The sequence below is a fragment of the Tasmannia lanceolata genome, unplaced genomic scaffold (assembly GCF_043159265.1).
Source record: "Tasmannia lanceolata isolate RefF3 unplaced genomic scaffold, GAP_Taslan_0.1 ptg000002l, whole genome shotgun sequence".
In the NCBI taxonomy this organism is placed as follows: Eukaryota; Viridiplantae; Streptophyta; class Magnoliopsida; order Canellales; family Winteraceae; genus Tasmannia; species Tasmannia lanceolata.
Genome location: NW_027518679.1, coordinates 30,989,850 through 31,002,753, shown reverse-complemented (window position 1 = coordinate 31,002,753; position 12,904 = coordinate 30,989,850). Strand labels below are relative to the sequence as shown.

At 40.6% G+C, this 12,904-nt stretch overlaps 1 protein-coding gene across 1 annotated transcript in view; it reads right to left on the bottom strand.

Annotated features, from left to right (window-relative positions):
- The window catches only part of LOC143865441 (putative serine/threonine-protein kinase PBL7), a 26,754-nt gene extending 13,850 nt beyond the window's left edge, over positions 1-12,904 (bottom strand). The window contains exons 1-3 of the mRNA XM_077375824.1: positions 12,167-12,904; positions 11,831-12,057; positions 11,284-11,681 (exon numbers count right to left, since the gene is read on the bottom strand). Of these exons, the coding sequence (XP_077231939.1) occupies positions 11,284-11,681; positions 11,831-12,057; positions 12,167-12,479 (938 nt within the window). The 5' untranslated portion in view covers positions 12,480-12,904. The remainder of the gene's footprint in view (positions 1-11,283; positions 11,682-11,830; positions 12,058-12,166) is intronic.

Sequence of the window (12,904 nt, the reverse complement as noted above, 5' to 3'; positions counted from 1 at the left end):
CATGCAACCCATCGCTGTATCTGTGATAGACAAGTACAACAATAATGGCTGGCCTGGAGTGACTGGCGATAGAACAGGGGGCAAGGATAGGCACTGCTTAACCTTTTCAAATGCCTCCTGACATTCTTCATTCCACTTCTTCGAGGAATTCTTTTTCAGAAGCTTGAAAATGGGTTCACACGTCATCGTCAGATGTGATATGAACCGTCTCAGATACTGAACTTTGCCAAGGAAACCTCGGATCTGCCTTTCTGTCTTCGGCGGCTGCATTTCTTGAATTGCCTTAATCTTTTGCGGGTCTACTTCAATCCCTCTTTCACTGACCATAAACCCTAAGAGCTTTCCTGATGTAACACCAAAGACGCACTTACTCGGATTTAGGCGAAGCTGATACTTCCTGATCCGCTCAAAGAACCTTCTCAGGGCAACAGTGTGCTCAGGTCGAGTCTTGCCTTTCACAATCATGTCATCAACATATACCTCGACCTCTTTATGGATCATATCATGTAAAAGAGTTGTAGCAGCCCTCTGATACGTAGCACCCGCATTTTTCAATCCAAACGGCATCACCCTGTAGCAGTATGTACCCCATTGAGTAATGAACGCTGTCTTCATCATGTCCTCGGGAGCCATCTTAATCTGATTGTAGCCTGAGAACCCATCCATAAAGGATAGAAGAGCATGACCAGCTGTATTATCAACCAGGAGATCAATATTGGGAAGAGGAAAGTCATCCTTAGGACTTGCCTTGTTCAGGTCTCGAAAATCGACACACATTCGAACTTTTCCGTCCTTTTTGGGCACCGGTACAATGTTTGCAAGCCATTCTGGGTATTCAACTACTTGAATGAATTTTACCTCCAACAGTTTCTTAACTTCTTCATAAACTTTCATCTCCCATTCAGTTTTGAGTTTTCGGAGCTTTTGCTTCTTTGGCTTAACACCAGGGATTAAGGGTAAGCGATGTTGAACAATTTCTTCACTTAACCCTGGCATGTCATCATATGACCAAGCAAAAACTTCCTTGAACTCTTTAAATAAGGCGATTAATTCCTCGCGTTCTTCAGGAGATAAAGTTTTGCCAATTCGAATCTCCTGAATCAAGGTTTCGTCACCTATATTCACGGTTTCAATTTCCTCTTCGAGTGGTTTTGCTCGGCGACTCTCATCCTGTTGAATCATGTATTTGATTTCAGGAGGAGTGTCGTCGGTATCCTCATCAGAGGGGGAGTCTTGATTGTTATTATTAAGTTTATCAGATTCTGAAGCAGAAACATTAGAAATAAAAGTAGAGACTGGATTGTACTCAGAGAAAGGATGCTTTATTTCATTTAATGCTGAATCAGGTACATCAAATGAAAAATTACCCACATCGGGCTTTACAATAGACGCTTGAAAAAAATTTACAGACTCAACGAACATATTGACATTTATGTCAATTAACTCTGAATCAACGATAGAAGTAGCATCTGACTTGATTCCGCTGGAAGAAGAGGAATCATCATCGACCTTAGGAGACTCGACATTTACAGTACCTGCATTAACAGAATTGTTAGAATAAACAGACTCTGAATTAGACCCAAAGACTGACGTGTATTTATGGACAACTGACTCTTTTGGAGGGACATGACTGTTTAGGAAAGTGACCTGAGGTATGACTTGAAAGGTCCAGTTGGTCAATGGTTCCTCTGCCGGGGTGATTAAATGAGTAGGGTTCAGAATCGAGGCCCTCCGATCAATTACGGCAATAGTTTGTGAATCTTCGAGAAACAGTGAACTCAGAAGGCTCGGCTCTACATGTTCTGCCCAATCAGCTTCTGATTCAACTTCTGTCTGCACATCGGTCTGCTTGTCTTCTAACTGCAGATCAAAGAAAATTTCAAATCCTGGCAACCTCTGTCCTGAATTCTCATCTAACCAAGTTTCGGCAAAGCCACAGAAAGGGACATCTGCACCCTCTCTTCGAAAACGGCCATTCATCGTCAAATTAATCGGTGCCATTGGTAATTCTAACCCCCTGCGGCGACATTCAGCCCATTTCATCATCAGCAGCTTCATTTCTTTAACTTCCTTCTTTGAAGGCTTGTACCCCAGCCCAAATAGATTATTGAAGGATTCGAATTCAGGGAACTCAGTCAAACCCTGATGGTGTCTACCTAGCCCTGCACCTGGCATATATCCTTGTCGACGAATCATCCTGACGACATTTGCGTTTGTACTGGTCAGGAAACAAATTTCCTCATTCATAGCTTCTTTAAAGGTAATGGCAGCCACCTCTAATGAGAATCCAGTCAAACTAACATCCTCAGCTTTCTCCATAGTCAGGTCCTGAGTAATCAGCCCTACTTCCAGGTCTGGGTCCCCCTTCACAGTTACCACTCCGTTTTTGCGAAGAAACTTTAGCTTTTGGTGAAGAGAGGATGGAACAACCCCGAACTTGTGCAACCAAGGGCGGCCGAGTAACAACAAAAATGAGGCTTTGATGTCCAAAACCTGGAACTCTATCTCAAAGTCTTCTCCTCCGATCTGTATTTCGGTGACCAGAGTTCCGATCACATCTCGGCGAGTGCCATCGTACGCCAGAATACCCTGTTCAGATGGGATGAAATCCGCAGGACCAAATCCAAGAGTTGTTGCAGTACTCAACGGGCATACATTCAAAGCAGAGCCATTATCAACTAACACCTCTGGTACTCTCTTCTTGTTGCAAAGTACTGTGATTTTCAGAGATTTGGTGTGGTCTCGGCCCTCAGAAGGCAGATCGTCGTCAGTGAAAGATAAAGTCTTAGACACTCTTGTCATGGCAACCAAGCTTACCAGCTCATCCGGAGTAGTGTCTACAGAGACTTGTGCTGAGTTAAGCTCTTGAAGGACTAATTTTCTGTGCTTAGATGAGGCCATGAGTAAACCCCATACGGAAATATTGGCCTGAGTCTTTTTCAACTGCTTTAACAAGCTCTCTTCTTCTTCATCGGCGCTGACCTTACTGACCTTATTCTGTCTCTGGTTTTCAGTATTTCGCGCAACCTCTGCAGGATTTTCAACACACAATTCTTGAGGCTTGAATACACGCCCACCACGGGTCATATGACGCATCTCGTCACAATGGTTATCCAACAACAATAACTCATCTTCTTCAAAGTCCTCAGCCCTTAAGACATAAGGAGCTGTCCTTCTATTTCCAGCACTGTCAATCTGAAATGTACCAAACTGAGATGAAGACGATTCAGCCAATTCATCGTCATCAAAGGAAATTACATAATGATCTTTCTTTTCTACTGCTTCGAAATCTTCCTTGTCAAACTTCATTACATAGGTTTTTTCTGTGGTAATGGCACAAATGAGGGTTGATGGATCGAGCAGAGGTTCATCAGTAAAAATTGCATTGGTAGCAGGAGGAGGCATGGTATGATGATTAGGAAGTGGGTTTTGAGTAACGTTTGGTCTCTCCACTGCCAGCTCATTTTTGTCAATCATGTTCTGGATAGCATGCTTCAAGGCCAAACAATTCTCGGTCAAATGCCCTGGACCTCTGTGATATTCACAGTATTGATCCATCTTCCAGAATGCGGGTAAGGGATTGGGTGGAGGTTTGATATCCGGGAGCCGGATCTTCCTATCTTTCATGAGCCTTTTGAATATCATTATTATCGGATATGGAAGAGGATCAAACTTTCTGTCATATGCAACTCTCCTTGGCGCTTTTGCAGCCTCTGCAGCAACTCTGGCCACAGGCCTGGTATAACTGACAGCATGAATTTCTTTGGACTGGACCATTGGTCTTTTCCCGTCTCGGATTTCAGAAGAAACCTTGGCTCTCAAGCCTTTTGCTATGGCATCTTCTGTCTGAGTACCCGTCTTGATTAAATGGTCAAAGCTCGGGTAATGCTGAGGAGCGAGAAAATGAAAATACATGGGAGACAAACTCTTCAGAACCAGCTTTATCTGCTCTGATTCAGTCATTTTCTGGCTTAGCTGAGCAGATTTGCGTCTCCAGCGCCTGATAAAGAAAGTGAAGGTCTCTTGAGGACCTTGCTTTAGCTGTTTTAGGTCTCTCTTCGTGACCTCAATACCCTCTTCCATTGAGAATTGCTCTATTAGTTTCTCCGAAATATCTTCCAGGGTTCTCACCTCCTCGGGCTTTAGCCTTAGAAACCACTTCTTTGCGATCCCAATCAAAGAAATCGGGAACAACTGGGCCATCTGCTCACGGCTCAGACCATACTGCTGGGACAAAATGATAAACCACCTCATGTGGTTACGCGGACACCCGGTTCCGTCATATTTGTCATAATCAGGAGCTTTGAAGTTGGGCGGTAAAGAAACTGTTGAAGACAGTATTAATTCAGAGACGTCAAATTTCTTGGGTCCCTGGACTCTCATCTGCTCCATCTCATGAGCCATCTTGCTGAATTTCTCAGACATTTCCTTCTCAAATTTTTCAAATTTTTCTTTTTCTTTATCAACCTCTGGAGCACAATACTCTGCAGCATACTGACCATCATCTAAATCCACCTCGAAAGACTGGATAACGGGTCTATGCGACTCCGGAGCTGGAACATGAGAAGGCTGAAGTACGGGCCTAGACGTGGAAGTCTTATCACTTATCTGTGTTTTCATGTTTGCCATTTCTTCTTTCATTCCCGCCATATCTCTGGTGAGGTTTTTCATCATCTCTTGCATGCTCATTAAAAGTTCAGTTGTGTCTGCCATTTGATTTACTTTAAATAAATTTGAAGACTCTGGTGAAGAAGGTAAACGAACTGAAGATGACACAGAGGAATCAAAGTGGCGAACGAGTCTAGACACTGGGGTAGGTCTCGACCAGGTGGGCTTAGCTTGAAAGTCTTTTTTAGGAGCGATGGTTGCTATCTTTCAGAATCCTGATTGGAAGTTAACAAACTAGGTTACATGATTGACAAATAAGATAGTTTGTACCAATAGAGACAAAAGAAAAAACAAACATCCTTTGTATTGATTATACTGACAGCAATCGCTGAAAACCCTGAATCACTGACTGTTTATAACATGTCAAGTAAAATTTTTTGAATTTTCATCTATAATGGAATCAAATTTACAAGTTTTGACTCAATAAAAGAAATGACAATCTTGATCCAAAAATCCTCATGGTGGATAGAAATGACGAAGAGGAGGCACAATGGATTGCTCCCCTCCATACTGACGCTGAATCCTGGCAGGAACATAGAAGGAAGTCCTTTTGAGACCAAGAAGACGAACGTAGCATACGCACCTACCTGGTGCCCCTGGATTCTAACGATAGAGTTCCCATTTAAAATGATTTTAGCTCAAATTTCTCCAAAGTTAATAAAAATTGCATTTTTAAAGAGTTAGGCAATGTTTCAAGAACTCCCCAGCAGAGTCGCCAGCCTGTGGACCCCGATCCGGAGAGGACGAGTGCGGCGAGGGACGCGAGGTCCCCACAGCAATCCTCTAAGATCTCCACAATGTGAAGGAGAGCTCTGCCAAGGAACTCTCGAAACGGATGCCACCCTCACAGCATAGCACGAGTGGCGATACAAAACGAATGAGATACATCCTGATCAGGAGCCAGGGCTCGAAACCGAGATGTACCTAAAAAGAACTCAGAGTCGCCATCCAAGGAAAGTGGGCCAAGGATCCCATACTATGCTCTGTTGCAACGGATAACCAGAGATATAAAATAGGGTTCGTGCCTGATGACGAATGGGGAAGGGATTAGGCGCCCCCAATTCGCCCAAGTGCAAGCACCTGGTCTCTTATGCCATTTTCATTAACTCCAAAGAAGTTTGGGTAAAAATCATATGAAATGGGAACAATCCTCAGGAATCGTCTACCTAAGCATGCATTTCCTGAGAATGAAGAAATAAACACATAAAATGAAAATGTGTCACCTAAGCAAAGCTAGGTTATGGGTGACATGCCTAACTCTAATGCAAGACTGGACTCGGACCAGAATGGCCATCCATCCTAGCTGCACTACGTATCCCGGCCTCGGGAAGAATCGGAGCCCACGTAGTTCGATGCCCTATTCTAAATTATGATGCCTAAGACATCTAGCCCTCTATCCTAGACTCGATCTAAAAGACCGAACCAGTTATTAAAGCTTCTTGTATGATTATTAAAATTCCAGTGAATTGTGGATTTTAGGACACCCTATATGCCCTAACTAATGCAAGTTGATTAGCCTTAGGCTAATGCAGGTGGTTCCTACAATCCTATGTGTAACTAGGCTGTGCAACCTAATGAAAACCACGGGCTGACTATATGCCTAGTCTAGCCATCGGTTCGACTAAATGTCTAACCGATCGACTCGAGGCCTCCTAACTCTAGGGACACTCACACGACAGGACATACCATATCAATACAAATCAAGACAAACTCCTAACTCTAGAACACAACCTAAACAGCTAGGACATACTCCTAACTCTAGAGGAAGATCTTTTTGAAAATGGTTTGAATATTTTTGTAACTTTGAAAGATTTAAAATTTTTATTTTTAAAGGTTTGGCTGGACTTGGGATGTGGATCCCAAGCTGCACTACGTACCTCGTGGAAGAGGATCAAGCCAACGTAGTTCGAAACAAACTCTCCTAATTACTGATTCTAAAACACTCAACACTTTAGGCTTTTTAAGGTTTTTCAGTTGTTTTTCATATTTTTAAAGTTTTTCAAAAGTTTTTAAAGTAAAGAGTTTTCACCCTTTTGGTCAAAGACCTAAGGGAAAACACAAAGCAAAACCCTAGGACCAAACCTTAGGGCAAATAGGGGAAACCCCTAAACAAGGCAAACTAGACTATCGATGACAACAAAAATGATCTATGATCTCAAAAAGCAAAGCTATAATGAGACTGGGCTAGTCTCCAAAGAAGAAGAAATGACAACAAGACTATGGAGAAACTCCTTACTAACAGCACTCAAGAAGACAAATGAGCCACAGGCTCTCTAATACTACAACTTAAAGGAGGAATGAGTCAAAGACTCCCAAATAACACCAACGGAAGAACCAACGAGTCAAAGACTCCCTGGTAATATCACAAAAGAACAAATGAGTCAAAGACTCTCTAATGATACCAACTAAGAAAACGAAGTGAGTCAAAGACTCTCGAAAAGAAATGGAAACACGAGTCAAAGACTCCAACAATACCAACTAAAAGATAAATGAGTCAAAGACTCTCTAAAAGAAAAGAAACACGAGTCAAAGACTCCACTAACACCAACTAAAGGATAAATGAGTCAAAGACTCTCTAAAAGAGATGAAAACACGAGTCAAAGACTCCACTAACACCAACTAAAGGATATATGAGTCAAAGACTCTCTAAAGGAAAAGAAAACACGAGTCAAAGACTCCACTGACAACAGCTAAAGACAGATGAGTCAAAAGACTCTCTAAAAGATATGGAAACGCGATCGAATCATATAATAGAAGATTGAAAATCTGTGATCAAGATGAGATGAGATAGCATAAGATTGCTTTCAACGGATGGATCATGAATGACTAATCCTATGAGATCTTTGGAAATGAATGGGATTTACATCCTAACCCCAAAGGAAAAGTTTTTTAATCTTCACACATTTTATCAGTGTTACCTGAAGGCATCAACCCTAACCCTAATCTAGCGGAGTGGAGAAAGGATCTCGACTCATGACTTTGTTTGTGTACCTAGGACCGATCGTAGCCATTGGAAGATGGACTACGGCCTAATCTAGACACAAATGGGTAGGATATCCTAAACTAGGCTCACACACGTGATGCACATGTGTTCGTATACTACATGCATGTGTGGGTTAATCTAGGGGTAAGGCCAAGAGTTCCCTTAGCGCGAATCCATGTTCGATATACTGTACCAGTGTCCGGCGTATCAGTACGTGAACAAGAGATCCGTTTACGTACCATAAAGGTACTAGGCTAAGGGTGGAATGCTTCTCTAGCACAGAGGCACCAGGTGATGAAATCCCAGTCAACCATGCTAGATAACACTCCGGGTTCCTAAAATAGGACGTGTGTGCATGTGAGATGCAGGGGTTTAGATGCAAGTGATGTAAGTGTGTGCAATAAGTTCGCGCAATCTATGATGCCTTCAGGTTTTGTTAGATTAAGTTTGAGTAAATGTGATGAGAAAATAAAACATACAAACTAATCACAGCATCAGGATTTTACAAAGGAAATCAGTGATTCCTAAGGTTTCTATTTTGATAATTTAATGATTGAATATGTGATGGAATATTATGATCTGGAAAATTTTAAAACAATTTGATTTTAATTCAATTTACTCAAGGATTTTAAAAGGTTTCAATTCAGATTGTAGATTTACACATCAACATATAACAAATCTTTTCAGAACAAGATGAAATTTTTACAGTAACGTCTCCTTAATTATATAAGATTATAATAAAAATTTCATAGATTTTAAATGTGGTTTGCTATTAGTTTTTCAATGTTGAAAGTTTCTGTCCAGATTGTGAATTAACACAGTAACGTATAGCAAATCAATTCAAAACAATATGAAATTTCTATAGTATGTTTATTACAATAAGAAAGGATTACTGTAAAAATGATTTACTATTAATTTACGATTTTAAACACATAGTAAATCAAATCCAAATCAGTTTAAACTTTATGAAAACATGTAATTCCAGTAGTAATTATCAAACAAATATTTTCAGAAGTTTTCATTGCAATTTACTATTTTTATCAGATTTAATACAGCATGCATGATTTTACGTAAAAAATCATAAACAAATATCCAACAGAAACCAAAAATCTTGAAAAATTCACGGGAGATTAGATTAGATTTAATTTGCATCTCATCCAAATTTCACTTTTGAAAACATTATAGAGTTTTTGAAAATTGGTTTTTTCCAAAAATACCCCTAGAGTTAAATGAATTTTTAAACCCTTTAAATCAAATCAAGAATTCATAAAGAAATTCGTACTAATTCAAAATCTTACAATTATATTATGTTTAAATTTTCATTGATTTTGGATCTATGTTGACATCTTCTTAAATTCAATCTTTAGAATTTTACCCCTTTGAGGGTAAAGTTCAAAAGGTCAAATTACGGTCAAAACGAAGTCAAAATTCTTCGAAATTCCAGATTTCTACACTTCTTAATGTTCAAAACACTCAGAGATTGAAAAAAACATATTTTGAATAACAATAAGAAAAAATAAAAATAAATCACAAATTCAATCCTAGCATGCTTCTAGTTTAAGATATATGAAAGAGGGTTTTGGAATACCAACCTTGCTAGCTCTCCTTGTCTCTAGGGTAAGTAATCCTCGGATATACGCTTTGTCTTACCCTTTCAATTAGCAAAGAAAACCCCCAAAAAAAATGTTGCCGCCGATCCGTTCCGCCGTCTTCACTTTCTCTTAGAGGGAAGGATTGGGAGGTGATTGGGAGAGATAATGGAAGAAGAATATAGGGAAAGGGATTGGAGGGAGTGATTGGAAGAGATAATGGAAGAGAAAAAGATAATGGAAGATAAATCTCTCATTTTCTCCTCTTTTTTATGGATGGGAAGGAAGATATATATAGGGAGAGAAAGAGAGAGAGAGAGATGTGTTGGTGGAGAGCTCATCATGTTGTCCCTCTTAGTGGAGAATCCATCATCATTCTTCTTAGTGGAGGGCCCATCATGTTTCTTAGTGGAGAATCCATCATCATTCTTCTTAGTGGAGGGCCCATCATGTTTCTTAGTGGAGAATCCATCATCATTCTTCTTAGTGGAGGGCCCATCATGTTTCTTAGTGGAGAATCCATCATTATTGTTCTTAGTGGAGGGCCCATCATGTTTCTTTAGTGGAGAATCCATCATTATTGTTCTTCATAAGAGGCCTCACAAGAGGCCCTACTGAGGCCCCACAATGTGGGCCCTCGGTTGATTCGAATTTTAAACAAATGTTCAATGCGGGCCCACCAAACGGGTCCAAATTCTCCCTCGCTTGGATTCTTATGAATAATCTCTCTCAACCTCTCACGGAAAAATGCGAAACATGGCGGAAATGATCGGATGGGGTTTCTCCCAAGCATAGCGAACTTGGGTCCGGTCAAAATGGGGTGTCTACAGCAGCATGTGCATAAGATGAGTGTAGCGGAGATGCAAATGCTTTGATGGATGTGTGGCCACACAAGGTTAGATCGAATTAAAAATGAAGACATCCTTAAAAAAGTGGGGGTGGCACCAATTGAGGAGAAGATGAGAGAGCACCGCTTAAGATGGTTTGGGCATATCCAGCGTAGGCTTTTGGATGCTCCAGTGAGAAGAAGTGACTCGTGCCAAGTTGATGGAGTAAAAAGAGGTAAGGGTGGACCGAAAACAACTTGGGTGAAAACAGTGAGGGAAGACTTGAAGGCTAAGAACATAACGGAGAACATGACCTTGGATAGGATAGAATGGAAGAAAATGATCCATGTAGACGAACCCAACTGGTGTCAGTAGTAGACTTAGTAAATTTGAGCCGGATAAATCCTTTCATCTTCTTCATGAAAATTTTCTAAAGGATTCATTAGCCGACCCCAACTAGTTTGGGACAAAGGCTTAGTTGAGTTGAGTTGAATATTCCTGTCTTTTTGTTGAAGAGAGGAATTTGAAATTCAAGAATCTAAAATGTGGTTAAACATTGAAGACCTACTACTTATTCCATGCAGCATGGAATTTATTCAATTTAGGTTCGTAGTACTATTTTTGGTTAAGTAATACCTATGATTTATGGACACGAACATGGACACAAAGTGTCGGACACGGCAAACTCCCAAACTTAGCAACAGGGACACGGCTAAAATAGAAAGTATATGTAATCATGATTTGTGGATATGGATTTGTGTGTCCAGTTTCAACATGGATACGAGTTGTCCAAATGAGGTAAACACAATATTCGATAAAAAAACAGATTGCCACACTTGACACTATACAAAAACATGTCCACACACCCACATTAAGTCTAACACTTAACAGCAATACAAGTAAAAGTGTCCAAAGGAGTGTCGACACGCATGTCGTGTCGGACACCGGACACAGCAAGACACGTGAGTCGGCAATAAATTCGAGTGTTGGCCAAATCATAGAGTAATACATATGTTTTCAGTTTCACTCATCTTTAAGTATGAAATCTGACTGAATTTGAATTCCAAATCTTCAAATTCAAAAGTCAGCCCAAATATGTGTATGACTTGGGCAGGGATATTGCATTGCCATTGAAGTTTGCTCATAATTTCCAAGAGAAGTGAATGTGTAGCAGAAAAACATGTGAAAGGAAAGATGAAAGTAACAGATCACTCACTCGGGGGCCACGTATCCGATGGTCCCTAAGACCCGGCTTGAGATTTGACCGCTGATCTTGTCGTAACCCATCTTGGCCAGCCCAAAATCTGACACCTTGGCTCGGTAATTGTGATCCAGAAGGACATTGCTGCACTTGAAATCCCTGTGGATGACTGTTTGGACTGAGTGCTCATGTAGGAACTCTAAACCTCTGGCGCAATCCAAGGCGATCCTCAAGCGGGTCCCCCAATCCAATGGTTGATATTGCTTGTGGGAGGAGGAGGAGGAGGGGTGGAGGTGGTGTTGGAGGTTACCGTTGGGCATGAATTCAAATACGAGGAGGCGATGGTGCTGGTCTGCACAGTACCCCAATAGCTCAACCAGGTAAGGGGAGTGCAATCTGGTTAAAAGATCCACCTGCATTTGTAGTAAATTAGTAATAAATACCAAATGTAAAAAAATGATAAAGGAAAAAAACAAAATTTTAAAAATGAATAAATAAATAAATAAACTGTTAGAAAAATGATAATTCACCTAATCTTTCAAAAAAAAAAATGATAATTCACCTCTACTCTGAATTCACGCTCTGCTTGCTTTCCTCCCCTATTCAACATCTTAATTGCAGCCACAGTTCCATGAGACAAGGTCCCTCTATACACCACTCCAAATCCTCCGGTGCCAATCACATTCTCTTCAGTAAACTTATCAGTGGCCACTTCAAGCTCTCTATAAGTGAACACTTGCCCTGCTTTAAACCTACTCACAGTCGCTCTATAAAGACAATTCCTCACATCTTTTTACCATAAAAAATCCAACAAAACCAAGTAAAAAAAACAGAACCCATGAGTTTTTTATCCAACACAATTTTCAAGAAATTTCAAAAATTATAGATGGGTGCTCACCAGGACTGGTAGTAGAATTGATGGTGATGATAGTACTAAGTTTAGAAAGTTTTTTGTTGTTGTTGCTGCCGATGTTGCTGGTGATCCTGCTAATATGGGCATTGCTTTTCGCAGACTTGATTCTGCGAAATGTTACTAATAGTAGGAAGGCGGCGAAAAGTACGAAGATTATGATGATGGGAATTATGATTATAAGTAAAGTATTGACTCTGAGGATTTCATGGTGGTGGGGGTGAGACTGATTATGGTGGGTAGTTCTTCCAGTTTGTGCTAATGGTGGTTTTGCTGTAGAGATATTTGGGTTCATCTCCATGAACTCAAAACACAGAGAGAGAGAGAGAGAGAGAGAGAGAGAGAGAGAGAGAGAGAGAGAGATGGAACTCAGTCAAGAAAACCAACCTCCTTCATGTGGTCATGGATTGCTCCCATCAGGAAAATTTATTACATTACACACTCTCTCTCTCTCTCTCTCTCTCTCTCTCTCTCTCTCTCTCTCTCTCTCTCCTCTACTTGATTTTGTCTCTTGTTTTGTATTGTTACCATTTGAGCATTCTCTCGCTATCTTTTCTATCCAAGTACTATTAATGCTCATCCATTTCTATGTAAATCTGCATGTATCCACTTTGTTTATAAATGCAAAACCACACTTGTGGCTTTATTAGCAGTACTGCAACACCGTTGTTGTGGGTGTATTAGCTCCACAAAATCTCTCTCTCACCCTCCCTTTTACTTTGTTCA